This window comes from Elephas maximus, chromosome 5 (assembly GCF_024166365.1).
Source record: "Elephas maximus indicus isolate mEleMax1 chromosome 5, mEleMax1 primary haplotype, whole genome shotgun sequence".
Classification (NCBI taxonomy): Eukaryota; Metazoa; Chordata; class Mammalia; order Proboscidea; family Elephantidae; genus Elephas; species Elephas maximus.
The window spans coordinates 98,349,503-98,370,431 of record NC_064823.1 but is presented as its reverse complement, the minus strand read 5'-3'; the positions used below and the strand labels follow the sequence as shown (position 1 = coordinate 98,370,431).

The 20,929-nt window shown below is 34.8% G+C and overlaps 1 protein-coding gene across 12 annotated transcripts in view; it reads left to right on the top strand.

Moving 5' to 3' along the window:
* Window positions 1-20,929, top strand: part of ADGRL3 (adhesion G protein-coupled receptor L3) — a 945,099-nt gene that overhangs the window by 815,965 nt on the left and 108,205 nt on the right. For all 12 annotated transcript variants that reach the window (XM_049886210.1, XM_049886209.1, XM_049886208.1 and 9 more), the window contains 4 exons: window positions 4,382-4,565; window positions 5,704-5,826; window positions 8,170-8,378; window positions 9,075-9,251. In XM_049886210.1, the coding sequence (XP_049742167.1) occupies window positions 4,382-4,565; window positions 5,704-5,826; window positions 8,170-8,378; window positions 9,075-9,251 (693 nt within the window). The remainder of the gene's footprint in view (window positions 1-4,381; window positions 4,566-5,703; window positions 5,827-8,169; window positions 8,379-9,074; window positions 9,252-20,929) is intronic.

The following is a 20,929-nucleotide window of genomic DNA, read 5'->3' as shown; positions in this document are numbered from 1 at the left end:
TTTTCCCCAAGTGATTCAGCTTACCCACTTGAGATTTACTGCTCCCCTAGGTAAGATGTGCCATTGATGTTTTTCTCACCATGCTACTTTTGGGTATTCTTGCTAAAGAATTTATAAGCATATTGTCTTGCAATAATTACAAAAGTTGTTATAGCAAAGTTTATAGGTGCTATTCTCCAAAATTTTCCACAGTTGTTGCACTAATAAGTAAATTCTCCCTTTTGAAATATATAAAGTATGATTATAAAGTAACATGGAGCCTTGGTGGCACAGTGGTTAAAGTACTCGTCTGCTAACTAAAAGGTCAGTGGTTGGAACCCACCAGCACCCTGTGGGAGAAAGATGTTGCAGTCTTCTTCTGTAAAGATTTACGGCCTTGGAAACCCTGTGGGGCAGTTCTACTCTCCTACATAATCACTATGAATCAGAATTGATAGACTCAACAGCAGTGGATTTATAAATAACATACTATCTTTTAAGAAACATACCAGGATCATGACATAACATATCCTTCTGACCATAGGTTTGCATTACACAACACTTTATTGGGATTCCTATCATTAAATTCAGATCATGAAGCAAATTAATTTGACTACTTTTACTCTTAGCATATAAAGCATATAATTGTGCTATGGATTTGTATTTGATTTTTAGAATCAGTCAAAAGTGATTCAGAGTATAGTCTATAAGCTCTGTAATGAGAAGGGTTATATCTACCTCCACCCCCAAATTAAAACAGAATGAGACTTACTTTCTTGTGTAGTTCATATTTTGTTGGTCGATTAGAAAGAATAACTTATCCAAAGGCACACTGAAATTTCACAGCAGAACTAAATGCAAATTCTCAATGCCCATCTCCTATTAAAATTCTAGTGCTTTGAAAACTAATGAAGAGAGTTACTACTTTGTTTCTGTCAGTGTTTGAGATAATGTCGATTAAATTCACTTCTCAGAATTTTAGATTATTTCAGTCTGTACATGGAATTTACTTCTTCCCCCCTCTGAATCAAGGAATTGTAAAGAGAATAGTGAAATTCTGTAAGATAAATTCAGGGTCAACCTTATTTTTTTCCAACTTACTATATAAATTTCAAGTCAGAAAAAAATTTTTTCATAGCAGAAAAAGTATATCACTGAGAGCTGTTGGACCTTAAAATGATGTTTTAGTACCTACTCTAAATTTAGTCAAATTTAGTGTACATTCCCAGTTGAACATGTGTTCTAAGTGTAGTTAAGCTCATTTCTTTGTAACCAAATAAAATGAAAATCAACCTCCTTTTAAAAAGATGTTTATGAGCAAATGTAAGCAATGCAAATACTTAGTTTGAGAAAAAAAAAATTATTTTGTGACCAGATGTCATCATTTATGAGTAAATTATGCAAACACATAAATGTATAAGGAAACCAAATATAGATGTCTTTTTATCACTGAGCAGTTGAGACTATTCAATTGGCTTTAAACTGGCAACAGGGACATGTCAGTAAACTTTGGAAAGTTTAAATAATTTGTATTAATTATAAAGCTACTAAGATCAACTTAATTGTGTTGGGTCTCACTAGCAGAAAATGGATGAATTTATTCAAGTTCTAGAAAATTCATCATGTTCCCTGTACTCTCTTGTTCCTCAAATCTTCAGGTAGTACAGTCATTCGTAGGTAAGTTGTGCAACAGGTTTAAGATGAAGGTTATGGCAGAAGAGTTATTACTTGTGTATCTCATTTCAGTGTGGATATTCATATCAGATACGATGTAGGCTTCATTCAGTGAAGACCTCTTTTCTTCCCACACTGGGCTTTTATATCAAGTTAAAAATAAAGTTATACCTTGATCACTTAGTATGCACCGGGTAACCTTACAAACCAAACCAAACCCACTGCCGTCGAGTCGATTTCGACTGACAGGGACCCTATGGAACAGAGTAGAACAGCCCCATAGAGTTTCCAAGGAGCGCCTGGCAGATTCAAACTGCTGACCTTTTGGTTAGCAGCCATAGCACTTAACCACTACGCCACCAGGGTTTCCAGGTAACCTTAAGAGATGTTTATATTATCACTCACAATTTACACATAAGATACAGGAAGATTAAGTAATTTACCCAATTTCACACAGCTCACGAGAGGTAGAATCCAGGTACGAATTAGCCAATGTGTTTCTAAAGACTTACTCTGGTGTTAGTGCTGTAGAATACTGTTCCTCAATCCTTGTATTAACATATACTTACAATTAAACATAAACATAAGCTGAATAAATGAATCTTAATTTTATGTCATAACCCACCAAATGCCAGATTTGGGAGTTATATTTTAAGTCTGTATTTTCTTTAATAAACTTGGAAAATTTGGGGGCTTCGATGGGAAGCTTCTTTAAAGACTATGTCTTATATTGGAGGATGTATTTGTTGAAAACATACTTATGGGAAAAAGTTTCAGTTGAAAAACTAAAATAAATGAATAAGGGATTCCTTTAATTCATTTGCTGTCAGTTCAAAGGCACAGTATTTTGGCTAGTCTGTTTAACCCTTCTAAGACTTGACTATGGAGCCCAGTGGCACAGTGGTTAAGAGCTCGGCTGCTAATGGAAATGTCACCTATAGTTGCTTCTTTCATTTTTTGTTCCTTTTGCATTTTTTTTAAATTAAAAGAAAAAAGTAAAAGAAATGAAGGCAGAACAGAAATAGTGTATGATCCCCCATAAATTTTCTCTGAGGTAAGGTTTAAATTAATCAATGTAAGATTATTACCTAATGCTAATAAAAAAAATAGGACCAGCACCGTTTCTGTAGCATATGGGATTTTCAGAGCATGAATCCACAGTATCATTTAGTTCCACAAACGATCCTTCTTTGCATTCAAGAGGACTGTGTTCTCTGTTTGGCTTCACAAAATACGTATTTTTTTTTTTTTTCCCCCTTACCGGGCATCTCCTTCTAGCATATCCTGTTGGCATTTTCTCTATGGAGACCTTCCTGGAAAGCAGATCATTTCGTTGTGATCCAGAGATTTTTTTGTCTGCCTACTTACAACAAGTTTAAAGGTCATGCTTCAAACTTACAACAAATGACAGGGCTAAGCACACCACGTGACAATGCCCAGTTATTAAATTCATCAGGGATTTTGTTTGTTTGTTTTTGTTTTCTTTAAATGATACAAAGTCCCAAGTTGTGAATAGGACTATTTTACATGAAAGTTTGCTGATGTTAGTTTTGGGACGGAACTTGGAAGAGCTGGGGAAATATCAAGAAAAACAGCTTTCATCAAAAGGCAAACTCATTTTTGAAACTGGTGTTAATTGGCAGCCAAGGTGTTTCATTATGAAGCTGAATTTTTAACAGTTGTTACTTGGTTTCTATGAAAACACCAGCCTGAAGAAGACGCTGCAGTGTGGTAGATATTTCTCCTATCTCTCCCAATCCCTCTGCTTTTAAAACAACTATGTGCTGCCTAGAAACTGGGTCTGTGTTGGCTATTAATTGAACTTTATTTCTGGATTGGATGCATATTTCATGATCAATGAGTTCAGGGATGATCACTTTCAAATTGTAGGTGTTCGTTGTATTTTTCTGTTTTTCAAATGTCTGTGTTTGAATGAAAACTTATTGGGAGAGCTGCTTTTTCTTTGTAACCTAGAGCATAAAGCAAACCACAGGAAATATGTAAATTTGTAACTACAGACAAGATTCTGTTGCATGAAGCCATAAGAAATGTGGTGCTTCATCTCTACATGTGAGTGTACCTACTGCTGATATTTTGAAGAAAAAACACCTGAGGGCGAGAGGTAGCGGAGTCCGTCTGTTTATTTCCCTCGCTAATAGTTAACAGTGGGAGTATGTATGCTTTGATATATCTCCCATTCGGACATTTACTAGCTGGCTAAAAAAAAAAAACAAATGGTCTGCCCAGTGAGTCCTCAACTGAGAGGCAACACATTCTTGTATCGTCCTGTCTGTAGTCATCCTTTAAATCACTGTTGTGTTCACCATCCACTTGTATGGTGATTTACAGAAAACAGTAAAAAAAAATTTAGGTGGGTGATGTGGTAGAAGTGTTTGACTTAAATTACTTGCAAATGGTTCCCCAACCAAATAGTTTAATTATGTGATTATAGTCTTAATTGAAGCTTGTGCTATTGATTCTAAGAAGCAAGCATGGCTCTATTTGTTGTCCTTCAAAAGAAAAACAGGTTTTCGTCTTGCCTTGTGAGTCTTAGCTAGGGTCTTACAGAACAAAATAATGAATGCTTCTGCTGCAGCATGTCACGGGAGGCTGGGACAATACTGAACTCACCGCTGATCCTTGCTTGCTGGGCAACATGTACATGTGGATTTTTGACAGCTATGTGGGTTCACTAGAGACCTTTGTCATTCTGTTCATCCTCTCGTAGGCAATGGTCGAGACAGTTAACAACCTCCTCCAGCCACAAGCTTTGAATGCGTGGAGAGACCTGACTACAAGTGATCAACTACGTGCAGCCACCATGTTGCTTGACACTGTGGAGGAAAGTGCTTTTGTGCTGGCTGATAACCTTTTGAAGACAGACATTGTCAGGGAAAACACAGACAATATTCGTAAGTGGTCCTTGTTATACAGAAGGTCCAGAGTCCTTCGTACAGCAGAAAAGGGAAAGGAAAAATAGTATCTGTGGTACCCCAGATATTACGAATGCTTCCTTATTTCAATAGTGATAAATTATTCTTTCTGTCCAATTAGGAGATCACTTGTTACTGGTTCAAAAGAGTCTTCATAATCATGTTCGTCATTCTCCTTAGGACATTCCAGTATTGGCTGTATTAGCCCGAAATTACTTAGAGTGAGGTCCTCATTTTTGTCTCTTAATTTTTATGTATATATCTATGTATTTTACTATTTAAAATTTTATCCTCCTAATTCAAAGTTTATGGGTCATTTCAGGTAAAACTAGAGTCCTTTTGAATTATGTACCATAAAGAAATTTCTTGTTTAAGTTAAGGTGATAAAACCATTTCTGATTATTGTGTTATTTGGCTCATAAAGGGTATAGATCTATTTTTATTGCATGTAAGGATATAGTGATGGTTTTATTTCAGAAGGTTTGATAAGCTATTTTAAACTTATTAGATTAAAAGATAGATCAATATTGATATAATTGTGTAGCTCATCATGATCAAAAGGATTTTTACTTAATTCATAAATTAAAGAAAATATTTTGAAAATTAACTTAAAGCCAATGATAAAGTATAAAGATTTAGGCTTGAATTTAAAATTTTATTATTGATATATTTGTAATCTTATTTATATAACTTTGTTGTTGTTATTGTTGTATTCCATCAAGTAAATTCTGCCTGTTACCCACCGTATCGGGCAGGGTAGAACTGCCCCATAGAGTTTCCTAGGCTGTAAATCTTTAGGGGAGCCGATCACCAGGTGTTTTCTCCTGCGGAGCCACAGGTAGGTTCCAACCACTGGCCTTTTGGTTAGCAGCCAAACACTGCACCACTAGGGCTCCTCATATCACTTTAATAGCGTCTATTTTATTTTATTTAGTTTTGGGGGAAAAAATTAAAATAGGAACAGAATACTTGTTTGTAAATAAAAAGCAGAAGTACTCCAAAGCATGGCAAATAGAACGTTAATTCCAGTGTTTTAATTTCAGAAATACTTCAGCTATTTAGGGAATTGTTATAGTTTTGGCATGTTTCTCAATAGGCATCTCTTTTCTGTTAACAGAATTGGAAGTTGCAAGGCTGAGCACAGAAGGAAATTTGGAAGACCTAAAATTTCCAGAAAACACAGGCCATGGAAGCACTGTCCAGCTTTCTGCAAATACTTTAAAACAAAACGGCCGAAATGGTAGGTTAGAGTTTACTTTTTAAGATTGATGGAATTGAACTTTCCATCAATTCAGTGGTTCTTTGCTTGGAATTTTAGATCCATTATCCAAGCACTGGAACCTCTCCTTCTCTCACTCCACTATTAGCCTCTGTCTCTACTTTCTTATCTACCACACTATCAATAGTGCCCTGATACTTGTTCTACAAAATTTTCAACCAGGTTTGGAAATTGGTCCTTTATTTTTCAGTTGTGGTAAAATGTTCAGAACTTGAATGTGATGGAAATAAATAAACCCTAAAACCCAGATGATCTGGCTCTTTTGCTTGAAAGGAATAAAAGCTCACTGAGTTGACACATTTAGCTTCTAAAATATCCAATGGAAATTCTACCTGTAATTTTAAAATTTCGTGTTTTTTTTTTTTCCCTTACTCAGCTTCTATTTTGAGGGTATTTTTGATGCTTTTATTTTGCAGAGCACTTTCTCATTACTATCTCCACAGATGTATTTTGCCTGTTCTTAGAATTCATATAATTGAAATCATACAGAATGCACCATTTTCTCTCAGGCTTCTTTAACTCAGCATAATATTTTTGAGATTCATTCATGATTTTACATGTATCAGTAGTTTGTTTTTCTTTATTGCTGGGTAGTATATCCCATTATATGAATGCACCATAATTCATTTATCTATTCTCCTACTGATGGATGTGTGAGTTGACGAATCATCTGATTTGGGATCATTATGAATGAAAATAGTATGAACATTCTTATGTGAGTCTTTTGGTGGGTGTATGTTTTCATTTATCCAGGAAGGGTAGATGTATGCTTAAATATATTTTTTAAAAAACTACCAAAAGTTCTCCAAATAGTTGAACACTCCTATTAGCAATGTAAAGAGTGCCAGTTGTTCCATGTCTTAGTTAACAGGTGCTGCTTTAACAGAAATACCAAAAGTGGTGGCTTTAAAGAACAGGAATTTATTTTCTCACAGTTTTGGAGGATAGAAATCCAAATCTAGGGAAGGCTCCTATTCTGTCCGTAGCTGTGGAAGTTCCTTGGTGTTCCTTGGCATTCTTTGCTGTCCGTCTTCCAACTGTATCTCTGTGTCTGTTCTGCTTTTTATTTTTAATAACTCAGAAGTGATCAGGTTAAGGGCACACCCTACTCTGGTATGACCTCATTAAGACAATGAAAGAAAACCCTGTTTTCAAACATGGTCATTTTTACTGGTTTAGGGGTTAGGATTTCAACACGTATTTTGAGGGGACACAATTCAATCTATAGCGTTCCACATTCTTACCACCATGGGTGTTTTCTGTCTTTTTTTTATTTTAGACATTCTAGTGGGTATAAAATAGTATATCAATGTAGTTTTAATTTGCATTCCCCTAATGACTAATGATGCTAAGCATTTTTGTGCTTCTATTGGGCTTTCATATATCTTTTTTATAAAGTATATCTTTAATTCTTTTCCATTTTTAATGGGTTGTTCATTTTTTATTGTTGATTTGAAGAAGTGCTTTAAGTACTCATGTGTCCAGAAAAAAAGTATATGCATATAGAGAGAGTCCGTGACTTACCTACTAATTTTCTTTAAAAAAAAAAAAAAATTATTATTAATTTATTTTTGTTGTGAATATACACAACAAAAAATACACCAGTCCAAGTTTCTACATGTACATTTATTACATTGTTCAAGTTGTGCAACCATTCTCACTGACCTCTTCTGAGTTATCCCTCCTCCATTAAGATATACTCACTGCCCCTGAAGTTCCTGTGTAATCTTTTGAGTTGCTGTTGTCAGTTTGATCCCACATAGATAGATCTTTAAAAAAAGCATAATGCTCAGGGCAGACATTCATTACTACATGAGCTAAACTATTGTTTGGTTTTAAGAAGACTTCAGGGGATATTTTTGGTTTAAGGTTTAAAGATAGTCTCTCGGCAGCCTACTCATTATTTTAATGCTGTATTTTGATAGACACATTTTTAATTTTTATAGTTTATTTTATCAATATTTTTTCTCTTATGATTAGTGTATTTTAGATCCTATCCATGATAACTTTGCCTTTCCCAAGGTCACAAAGATATTATCTTTGTTTTGAAGATTTATGGTTCTGGTTTTGATATTTATATTTATGATCTGTCTTGACTTAAGTTTTGAGTGAAGAGTGAGTTAGGGATTGAAGTTTATTTAGTAGTGATTGTATAAATAAATAATATGATTACATATATATTGTATATATACACATATATATGATTACAATCTAATTAGAACTAAGTAGAATGCACAGATTAATCATAGTTTCTCCCCAATCTTTAATTCACATTTGTATTCACATTTGTATTTATTATTGTAGGAGAGATCAGAGTGGCTTTTGTCCTATATAACAACTTGGGCCCTTATTTGTCCACGGAGAATGCCAGTATGAAGTTGGGAACTGAGGCTATGTCTACAAATCATTCTGTTATCGTCAATTCCCCTGTTATTACAGCAGCAATAAACAAGGAGTTCAGTAATAAAGTTTATTTGGCAGATCCTGTGGTGTTTACTGTTAAGCATATCAAGGTAAAAAATGGCATGTTGTTCAGTTATCCGTATTGATCATATTTGTTACAATAAGAACTATATTAATTTCCTTTACGTATGTTTTTCCTTTTTTTTGACATATAGTAATTCACTGTTAAAATGTTGCTGGCATATATTTTTTTTCTCAGAAATAAGATTTTTAGGGAGGACGATGTTTCTTGTATATGTAAATATTATACTTATGGAAAAACAGTCATAAATGGATTTCTAGATGCTCTTCATAATTAAAAATGTTAGCAACACTTTACATGGAAATGAATATGACTGCATATAAGATATTATGAGTAATTGTGTCTATGCCTGTATATCAACGATTAGAGTTATAAATTCAAGAAATATTTCTGAAGACCATCCTTTTGGAAGTTGATTTTTTGGAACAATTAAGTTATTTATTTTACAATGTTAATCAATTAAGGTGCTCCTGAGACATTGATAATAGTATTCCCTCAAGATTATTGAAGAAACAGTGAACTTATTTCTAATCAAGGGGAACCAACAGCAGCATCTATCCATATGTCTTTGGAATTGATAAGAACCACTTAGTATAAAAACACTGGTGGATACTTCAGCAAAAATTGGAGCAGAGTATGAAGTTGTATTAGTTGTAAAGAAAATGCCTACCTAATTTATGTGATCATAAAGTAGTTATTGGTTTTATTGATTTCTTTCCTGTAGCAGTCAGAGGAAAATTTCAACCCTAACTGTTCATTCTGGAGCTATTCCAAGCGCACAATGACAGGTTATTGGTCAACACAAGGCTGTCGGCTCCTGACAACAAATAAGACACATACCACATGCTCTTGTAACCACCTAACCAATTTTGCTGTATTGATGGCACATGTGGAAGTTAAGGTAAGCTATTTACCATAAAACACAAATGCTTTTATCATGCACTCAAGATGTTATGTGTCAGTCTCACTTTTCTTCCTCCTGATAAAAGAGATTCAATGATTTTCCACTTTCATAGTCATTCTATTCAGAATACCTGTAGCATTCAACCCTTATTCTCTTAGATGATTAAAAAACATAGCTCTCCCTTTTGATATTATCAGTATAGTTAATGAAGTTAAGGTTTGCTTATAAAACTTCCCATAACTTCTCCCAGTTTTATTTCATATGAGTGTGTGTCATACCAGCTTGGTTCTATCCTGCTATAACCTGGCAGGCTAATGAACAGGACATGATAGGATCCCAGTACCAAAGAACAGTAGGTCTGGAATAGGAAGCTGGGATTGGTAGGCTGAAGACTAAGACTGTAGGCTAAGACTGGAAGCTACAAAGCTATATATTGTATTGAATATTGTATAGCTGATAGACTCACTTAGGAAAGGTGCAGTTAAGCACAATAAACAAAGCATTGTAATGCAAAGGTTATGGCAAATGCTAGCATAATGTAATGGGTTCTGTGCATCCAAAAAGACATTATTCTAAGGAGAAACGTAGGTGATCAGTAGTTTCCAAAGTCAGACACATGGCTCACTAGGCTACAACAGTCTCTTTCCAGTGCGACTTTGGCTGTCATACATGTAGAGGATTGAGAGATGGAGACTACGGGTTTGCAAGGGAATAGAAGGCTGATAGGGTTTCAGGGTATCAACCAAGCAGGAGAACTATTAAAGGTAGGAATATAGTATCATCAGGTTCTAGCAGTCCTAAGCCAGGAAACTCAGACATAAACACTTTTACATAATTTTTTTAATATAAAAATGGATTGTTTTCTAAACTTTGAAACAACAAAATATTTTCAGTCATGAACTACATGAATAGTTATATTTAAAATCTTAAAATATAGCTTCATAAAATATAGCATGTCAGTGCATCAGGAATAAAAAAGGTTGCCTTTGAGTCAACTGCGACTCATAGTGACCCTGTAGTGACCCTATAGGACAGAGCAGAACTGCTCCATAGGGCTTCCAAGGAAAGGCTGGTCAATTCAAACTGCTGACCTTTTGGTTAACAGCCAAATGCTTAACCATTGTGCAACCATAGGTATGATTAATGCGGAGATATTCAGTTCATGGAAATGGATGGAGTTAGAAACTTTTGGTTCTGTTTCAAGCAAGATACCTCATGACAAAGGATGATAGAGATTGCTGATATCTGCTCCTCTTGTTTTAGTTAGGTCAGGAGCTAGGATCCACATGTTGGATCCATCATAGCTATAACGTGAGAAAAGCTAGGTTATATAAATTTGGTTACATAAAAATGGATTATTTTCTAAACTTTGAAACAAGATATCCAATAAAAAGAATACTTTTAAAAAACATTTTGTCATGAACTACATAATTATATTTAAAATCTTAAAATATAGCTTCATATAGTTCTTTCAAAAGTTTTTAGGAGTTAAGCATAATTTAATTTATATATTATTATTTAAGATTCTTAATCTTATATAATGTAAGCAAAATGATTTGTCTTTAGAAATACCATTAGTATAGCAGGACAAAGAGCTTATAGTTTCAATGCTTTTATGCAAAATTTATGACAGTTTTCATTGGATTTTACATTATAAAACTGTTATGATTATTTGGTGCACATTGTATTGTGAAGTAACTATGACTACTTAATAACCTACAATGGCTTTGACAAAAACTGAACATTATTTCATACAATTAATGAAATTTTTCTACTATACGCATAATGTTGTTTAGGGATTCAAACTTATTAGTTGCTACATGACATTTTGAAGAGCAATTGTCTTTATAGGTGCAATGAAATATGAAATAGCATGTTTTTAAACCATACTTACCATTCAGTTCAGCACATATGTAAGTGTTAGGAACAGAAATGAAGAATAACATATAAATGCTGCCCTCCAGAGGTTTATAGTTTTTGTAGATGAGATGGAAACAAATAACTATGTAGTGTAATAAGGTGGTGATAAGAACAAGTTTGCACAGGGTACTGTGGGAAAACTGAATATTTGAAGGTCTGAAGAAGGTAATGGAGGAAATGATTTTCAAGCTCTATGTTAAGAGATTAATGAATTAGCCAGGCAAGTTGTGAAGGGCATTGCAGTCAGAGAAAACAGCATGAGCAAAAGCATGAAGATGTTTTTTTATTGTGATATGTGGAGGATGGTATCAGTAGTCAAGGATCACCGGAATGTAAGTACCAGGTGGCTAGTTAAGAACTGGAGATGAGCTAAAAAACTAGGTAGGGCCAAGGACCTAATGTGGAAATTCAGGCAGGCTTAGTTTTAACATAAAGGAGCCGTGGTGGCTCAGTGGTTAAGTGCTGGACTGCTAAATGAAATGTTGGCAATTCAAACTCACCAGCTCCTCCGCGGAAGAAAAATGTGGCAATCTGCTTCCATAAAGACTCACAGCTTTGGAAACTCTGTGGGGCAGTTATACTCTGTCCTGTAGGGTCACTATCAGTTGTAATCAACTCGATGGCAATGGGTTCGGGTTTGGTTTAGTTTTAACATCTGAGTCTCAGAGTAGGAGTTCATATGGAAGCCCACATATCACATATCCCATATGTCTGAATATTTACAAATAATTAAAGCTAGCAAACTGTTAAATGAAATACATCCTGTCCTCCTAATGAAACTTATGGTTATAATGACTGAGGACACAGATCTGAATTTAGGCTTCTCAGGTCCCCAGAATTTTGCACCTGATTTTGGCAGTGCGAGGAGAGCCTGCCCCTGGCTCCCAGCCAGTGGTTTACCCCATCCTCCCTTCAAAAATATAAGGCCTAGGCGAGGGCTTTCTTTTCAGGGTCTCAATGTATAACCGAGGTACAAATCTTTGCTTTTATTCTGTGGACAACTAAGAAATAAATGTTAAATTTTTAAGCAATGATGAGGGATTATTTTACATTTTAAATAAATTATTCCTGATTATTTGTAGATGATAGATATGTAAATTATTAGACTGGCCACAGTATGATACATATTTCAATAGTCCTGGCAAGGGAAGCCTAAGACTTAAAATAGGGCTGTGGTACTAGAAATAGGAAGGATTTAGATTTCAGGTATACTTAGGACAAAAATACAGAGGACTTATTGGTTATACAGGTTGATAGATGGGTTAGTTATTTTAAAAAATTACAAACTTGTCCATTCTCTTCTTATCTCCCTGTGTCAATAAAAATAAATGAAATATTAATATGCAACATATTTTTAAAAGGAAAACCGTGGCAAAGGTTTTATCTGATATCGTCAATACAAATAATTTCATTCAAATTTGTCTTTGACTATATTTAGAGAGAGATGGTACAGGTATCTCAGATGAAGACCAACTCCAAGCTCAGTTAGCTCTTTAAGGAGTAGAATTGCCTTAGTTGTGTCAGTACAGTTCAAATTTTGGTCTTTAAAGGACCACAACTGCTATTTGTCAGAGCATCAAGAAGTGATCTAGCTTAGCACGATTGACTATAGATTTAAACCTGGAATGTCTTAGTATTGCTCTGTAGTTCTATTTTTCAGCTTAAGAAATAACTTTAAGCTCAGAAAAATAGATCAAATTTGAATCAGCAACAAAATATCATATTTTGCCCAGTTCATTGCATAACAACCTCTCCCTAATCCATTACAGAGGTATCCTGACTGTGATCATTGTGATGTATTGAACAAGAGAACAAATAAATGGGAATCAATATTTTCCTTTAGCAGTCAGTCACACAGTATGTGTGTCCTGGATTTCTGATATCACAATGTCTTGTCCTTGACTGTTAGTCCCATTATAATTTCTCAACATGATTTTTGGCACTAATAATGATCAAGTACAAACAAAAACAAAGATTGTACCTTGAAGTCCAAAAAGAAACACACTAACCAAACTTACTTTAGACCTTTAGACTAAAGTATAAAAAAGAAAGCTAGTTTATTCATGCACCTTGAGAAACACAGCAGCCAGTTGGAACACTTTCTAACTATATAGGAAAAGCTATAGGGGAAACAAAATTATATTGGAGAACTTTTCTTGATAAGCTTGAAAAGACAGCAAGAAGAGTTAGCTGAGTAATCCTGACAGCTGTTGACTCAAGCTGTGGTGACTTAATGCGCCTGTGGTCACTCCAGGGCTTTAGCTATATCCCTAACAGCCTTGTCTATCAGTTGTGTTATTTCTATTTATTTAACACTTCATTCATTTTTTCATCAACATTTTTTGACCTTCTGAGTTAACCATCATAAAGGTCCTGATATTTTGCCTGCTACATGGTAAAAAAAAAAATTTTTTTTTTTTTTTTTTTACATGGTAAGCTCTTGATAAATATAATGTTCCCCTGCCCATTTACCAGGCATATTATAAGATCCCAAGGATTCAAATGAAGGCTACTGCCCTCATGGAACTCATATTTCTGAGGAGGGAAAGAGGCAGAGAAGTGAAGCTGGAGTCATAATTGTCATAATTATTATAATTGAGACCTACACTGGGATTTAGGAACACGGGAGAGGATATATACTATCTGAACCAGAATTACTCAATGATGACTTAAGAAAAAAAAAAGTATTTCACTCTGAAGGATGGATAGGATTTTTTTTAGTAAGATAACCTGGAGAGAATTTGAAAGAGTTGAGCACAATCTTGCAGCACTTTTTTTTTGCTTTGCCTTAGGTATGCTACTCTTTTGTGGTCCTTTCCTTCTTCAGCAACTGGTCCTTCTTAGCCTCCTTTCCTCCTCATCTCCTTGACCTCTCATTGTTGCCCTAGTCCAGGGTATAATCCTAGACCTTCCTGGGTACTATCTATTCTTAACTCCCTAGGTGATCTCATGTAGCCATGTGGATCTAATCTATATATATTCTCCCATCTCAGTCTTCTGCATTTTAGGGAATGGCTACTATGCCTTTCCAGGTATTCTGGCTCTAAACCATGAATCCACTTTTTTTTTTTTTTTTTCTTTTTCCTCATACCATATACCCAATCTTATTATCATGTAATATCAGATCCAGAATCTGACTACTTCACTGCATCTTTGTCACTACCACCTAGGTTCAAGTCCCTATCATCTCTCCTGTACTTTCTTGCTATAGCCCCTTAATTGGCCTCCCTGCTTCCTTCCTTGTCCCTCTTGACTCTATTCTCAGCATAGTTGCTGGAGGGATACTTTTAAAGTGCAAGTCACATATGTCACTCCTTCGATTTATTCTCAAAAAGCAGTTCTGTAATCCTTTAAAAATGCAAATCAGATACATCATACCTTTGATCCAATCCCCAGTGGCTTCTTATCTCAGTAAAAGCAAAATCCCTAATCCTGGCCCCCATTAACATCTCTTGACCTCTTCCTTTGCTCATTTGGCTGCAGCCTTTCCGTAAACACATCAGGTATGCTCTTGTTGAAACTGAAACTCTCTGCCTTCCCCAGCACCCTATGAGAGCCACATGGGTAACTTCCTTACCTCCTTCAAGATTTGGCTCAAATGGTACATTCTCACTGAGGCTTTCACTGACTGACAGCCCCGTTTAAATTGTAGCCTACCCCATCTGCACAAAATACAATGTAGAATAAGTCAAACCAGGTCACTGTCCTCAATGAGTTTACAGTTTATCAAGGAAGAGAAGTGTTAAGAATGGCTTTTGAATGGGGTACCTAGAGAGAATTTAGCTGGGTCACCTGAGGCAGACAAGAGAAGTAAGGGGGGGTCTTCCAATCCGTTAGCTCAAGGTTGCTCAGAAAATCAAGTGTGAATAATGAAAAGGCTTCAACTTTCCACTCCCATTTCTTGTTTTCTGCAGCATAGGGGGTTGGGGACAGGGGTAGGTGTTTTCTGTTCAGTTAATTTTAAACTTTTCCTATTTTGATTATTTGGTCAAACCCCTTGATCTAACATCAGAGGTCTAAATAAGAGGATAGTGAGTGACTCATTTTCAGTGATCTAGTCTTTAACTCTCAAACTAGATGGTAGTACAAAGTAAACTTATTTTAAATTACATTTACTGATTAATTGTACCTTAAATATGTTCTACAAACTTTAAAGCGTAACTTAAACGTGTTAAAATGCATACGTAATAAATGTTTCATAAATTTATTAAAATACATGTATTTTATATCTTTGTGATTATCCCATGTCAAAGATACAATATATTTTGAAGTGTTTTTTTTTAAAATACATGACTTTAAATAAAAAAAAAAAAAATTGTGCTTGAATAGAATGGAAAAAATCATTTCAATAAAGAAGCAATGACCAGTTATTAGAAATGGATATGTGAGAACTTTCATATAAAATATCAGTTAAGCCTGGCCATTTCACATTTCATTAATTGCTATGCTGAAAATTTTTTGAGGGTTTGCCATAGCCTGAATTTATATTACTGCTAATAGTAAGTAACCTCCCTCTAAGAAAGAGGATTACTCATTGATTCAATAGTGCTTTCTTTCTTTTTGGTTTGGTTTATAATTTGAAATCCACAAAGACCTTAGTAAGAGCTAAATTAATTTTTTTCATACAGAAGACAGTACAGTTGCTAAAAGGAAAACAACACAAAGCATTGTTCTGATTATTTCTGAACTATTGAAATTTTAGAAAAATGTCACTCATTGTCATTTGTGGGAAAAAATTAAAGCTTTCTATAAAGAGCCTAAAATTATAACGTCCATTTAATTCATTCATTTCTCATTCATTCATTCTTGCATTCCACAGATTAAATATATATTCCATGACTCTTGCTTTTTATATGGAAATCATCATTTTTAATGTTCAAAAATGTTGCTGGTCTGTATGTTCAGAAATCCTTTAAGTTGTTCAAATTTAAAGATATGGAATAGTTACTGACACATAAAAGGTTTGTAATAAAGATTATTTTTCTTTTCAAAACACTGTGTGCAGCCCTCTATTATAGCTCTCAACACTTTATACTACTCTTATTTTTGAAATATACTCTTCAGATTAAGGATAGTCTTTTGTTCTTGTTTGCAATCCCAATAAGTAGAAAAGTCCAAAACAATTTTTGTTGACCGATTGGACAGAAACCCTTAAAAAGATATCATGGAAGATGGTATGTGGCCTTTTAAATGTTCAAGAGTTGTCTTGTTTGGCTCTATATTTGCTCTTGCTTTTATATGGTTATGAGTTTAATAACGCTGATGTTATAAGGATTTTGTTTTATCAGAAAACGCATATTAAGTGCTTTGAGGGGTTACCTCTGAATTCTTATTATGCAAACATCTGAAGAGTTAGACCTGTTTTTATAGTACTTCCCCAAAAGTCTGTCTTATCCACTTGTAACTTTCCAGAATTGTTGCTGTTAACCCCAGGGTGGCAACACACTGGTTAGCTTGTTCCTCTGAGTTTTCTCTACTTCTGTCATCTAAAGAAACATTTGATTGTTTTCTCTTTATACACAACACTAACCATTACAGGAATTTAGCTAATGCAACTTTATAATAAACTGAGCTAGGAACCTTCTTTGTGACATTAAAAAAAGAAAAAAAAAAAACTTTATGTTACTGAGACTCACCTACAGATTTATTTGTCTGTTGTTCAGCAGAATGTTATAAACTAAATCTGAATGTCCCTCTCTTACTAATAATTCTGTTGTATTAATTCTTACAACCCATCTCTTTTGTGAATACCCTTTGTTGGGAAGCATTTTAGTTAGCAGAAGCATTAGTTTCAAACTAATTAAGTTAAATTTTTGTATGTGGTTTTATGGAGCACTGAAACAAATGCTTTAGAAGAGGTCTTATAATTTATATCATCTATAGCTCTTTTGTCTACTTCCATTATAATTCTTTGGGAGATAATAAAAAAACACTCTCCCTACACTCCCCTGCCAGTTCAATTCGACATTGATTTTTATTGCCTTTAAAAGGCTTCACTCCTTTTAGTTTGCGTGCTTGCATCTCTTTTTTATTTAGCTTAATATATCCTATTGCCCTCTCCCCAGCTCTGCCCCAGCCCAATTGTACACATTAGTTTTGCTGTTTAAAGCCATCGTGTTCCTTAATTTTGTGTTGATTGAAGACAGTAAAATTTTGAAATTTTTAACCCCATACCATGGATTCTGTATGTTGAATATTTTATAGCTGAACTTTCTCTAGGCTAGAAGAAAACACTAGATTGTGTGTTGCATTGCAAAGTTTTGTAGTTGGACATCAAGGAAAGTATTATTTTTCAAAAAGACTATTTTAATTTTTTTAATCCAAATGAAAAGTTACTTTAAGAGTTTAAGATATGATTTAATTAATGGAAAATAAAAGAAAATATTTAATGTATCATATTAAAGATTAACCACTTCTGTTCCTAAATTCTTATACTCATTTTGTATTTTGCTACCTATAGTGAGGTGAGATTGATTTGGAGATGGAAATTAAAAATCATAAGTAGTACACAGTACTTAAATGATAAGTTCATTGTCATTCAGATATGGGAAAGTCCATGAACAAGAAAATGGTTTCAGAAATTTAAGATTTGGTTACATTCATTATCTTGAATAGTACCTTTATGAAAAAAAATTTTTTTAAAAAGTGACAACCTTTTAGAACCAAGAATTTTTCTTGGGCTTTCTAATAGAACAGTTTTGTAATAATATATTTCCACTATGTATCTTATTGCAATTTGAAATTACTTATTGGCTTGTGTGTTCTTTTATTGACTACCTCCTCCACTAGACTATAAAAAAAAGACTATAAGCTCAGTATTAATAGCAGAGACTTGAGGGAAGCGAGGGCGAAATCCTCGCAGATCGCCTGGGACAGGGCAAAGGAGGGACGGCAAAAGAAACCAGGGGTGTTAATGATGTGTTTGAGGAACTAAAAGAACAGTGTGCCTGGAGTGGAAAGAACAAGAGACAGTGTGTGTTAACAGTAAAGGTCAGGGGTTCCAGAAGAGAATGCTTTGTAGCCATTGGAAAGACTTTGGATTTTACCCCAAGTAAGATGGAAAGCCACTGGAGAGTTTTGAGCAGAGGGAAGGATATGATCTGACATATATGTGATATATTTAACATTTTACATTTACTTGTTTAATATATAGAAGTCTGTGGGTGGCACAAACCGTTAAGCACTTGATTACTAGCCGGAAGTCTGGCAGTTGAAACCTATTCAGAGGCTCCTTGGAAGACAGGCCTGGAGATCTGCTTCCAAAAGATGACAGCCTTGAAAACCCTATGGAACAGTTGTACTCTGCACACATGGGGTTGCCATGGGTCAGAATCAACTCTATGCAACTAACAACATTTAATATGTATTTATTAAGATGGAAACATCAGCCGTTTCCAAAACCTTAATGATGTACAGAAAAATTTGCAAAAGCTGGAAACTGTATAAGGCAAAAACCTGTCAGAGAAGGAAAATGCAGATTTTTCCACTAAAATGAATGATAAAAAAGTGGTAAGGCTATAAAAAAAAAAAAAAAATACACCCTGTAAAAGGCAGAAAACTTTAGAGACCCAGAAAAACAAGGCAGTCCTGTGAGTTCCAGTTCTCACAGATTTCATACTATATATACTTCTTAAAAATTATGGATTCATTTTGGGCACTGAGAAGTATGTATTTTGCAACATGGCTTATCTTTAAGCTAAATATGTCTAAATTTTAAGCTTTTTGAGATTAGTTAGCATACGTACTCTGGACTCCTACATACTTGGAACTAGATCTGTAAACAATTTGTATTTTCATGGAGTGGATTATATTTTTGTCTGTGCTACCAAGAAGCACACATCCTGTTTACTTAATAAAAGGAATGATGACTACTGCCTTTCTCATACATCTGCCTCTCCTTCCCCCGAACCAAAAGTTTTCAAGTACACATCCTTTAATTCCCTGGGCCAGAGAGAGTGCTTAGGTATTCATTTCCCATGTGTGTTAATGAGCAGTGGACAGGTGTGTTAAAGTAGGAATAAGTATAATTATCTTCCCACCCCCTTGGCTCCTAGAGTACTGTACAACCTCAACTCTAATGCTGCTCTGAACAAGTGACGGGAAATAAAGGAAGTTGTCTCCATATCATTTTCTTTCATCCGCAATAAAGAAAAAAACAAACTAAACTCGTTGCCAACAAGTCCATTCCAACTCATTGTGACTCTATAGGACAAAGTAGAACTGCCCTATAGGGTTTCCAAGGAGTGGCTGGTGGATTCAGACTGCTGACCTTTTGGTTAGCAGCCAAACTCTTAACCACTGCTTCACCAAGGCTCCATTTATATATATAAAAAAACAAAAATGAAAACCTGTTGCCATTGAGTCAATTCCGTCACATAGCGACCGTGTAGGACAGAGTAGAACTGCCCCATAGAGTTTCCAAGGAATGCCTGGTAAATTCGAACTGCTGACCTTTTGGTTAACAGCCAGCTCTTAACCACTATGTCACTTGGGTTTCCGTATATATATATATATATATATATAACCTATTTTATTCTTTATGTGACATATGATAGGCACCCGATGAATATTCTTAGAACCAATCTTCCAAGCTTTTGTGGGGTCTTCTTGATCTGATGTAGTCTCTATCGTATGGTTTTACAATCAGCTATGAAAAATTACTTTCTCTTTTAAGCCTAATTCAACTTATCTTTAATTTGAATCTTCTTTCTAGCTGTTGTGAATTTCTATTTTCTTAGCTGCCAAAGGAAATGATTCTATGAGAAGAATGATATAAAAATGATAAAAAAGAAAACAAACGTATCTGGGTAATTTAAGTCTGGTTTTTCTAATGGTACCCTTTCCTTACACTTTAGCTCCTCTACCCCATTCCACATTTCCCTCCTCCTTAAGAAGTATGGAGCCCTGGTTGCACAGTGGTTAAAGCGCTCTGCTGCTAATCAGAAGGTCCTCGGTTCAAACCTACCAGCTACTCTACAGGAGAAAGATGTGGCAGTCTGCTGCTTCCGTAAAGATTCACAGTCTTGGAAACCCTATGGGCAGTTCTACTCTGTCCTGTAGGGTCACTATGAGTCAGAATCACCTGATAGCAGTGGGTTTGGTTTGGTTAAGAAGTACTTTCAGAAATTTTAGTTTGTTTGCTTTGTTTCTTTGTTTGTAAATGGAAACAAACTTAGAAGAAGTTATCCATTTTGTTTATCAGGGAATTTGCTGATGGTCAGGAGCAAATTTTGTCACAGCAGAATTGCTGGGTTTGACCATTGCATTCCAAGGATAATCACGGAGACCCATCCTCACACATAAAAGCCAGAGTCTGCCCAATTATAAAGGGCTCAGTGCAATTGGGTAACAAAAAGAAATATAGAACATCTGAAGAACATCTGTGGTCCTCTTCACTGTTAGTGATGTTGTTAAGAACATGGACTAGTTGGCCACCAATTAGAGTGACCAACATTTTTGAGAGCCAACTCATGAAACAGTAGTACTCACCCAAAATATATGTAACTCATAATACATAATTATACACATATGTGTTCTCAGTTTAACATAATAATATAAAGAATAGGTGTCCATTTGAAAGCATGTCATTCAATATTATTTACTTTTCTATTACATAATGCTATTTTTAGGGGAAAAAACAACTAGCTAACAGTGATATTTAGAAATAATTAGTATTAAAACAAATTAAACAAATACTATGTGTAAAAATATATTTTTAAATAATTTTTTCTCTCTGATATAGCCATTTATTTTAA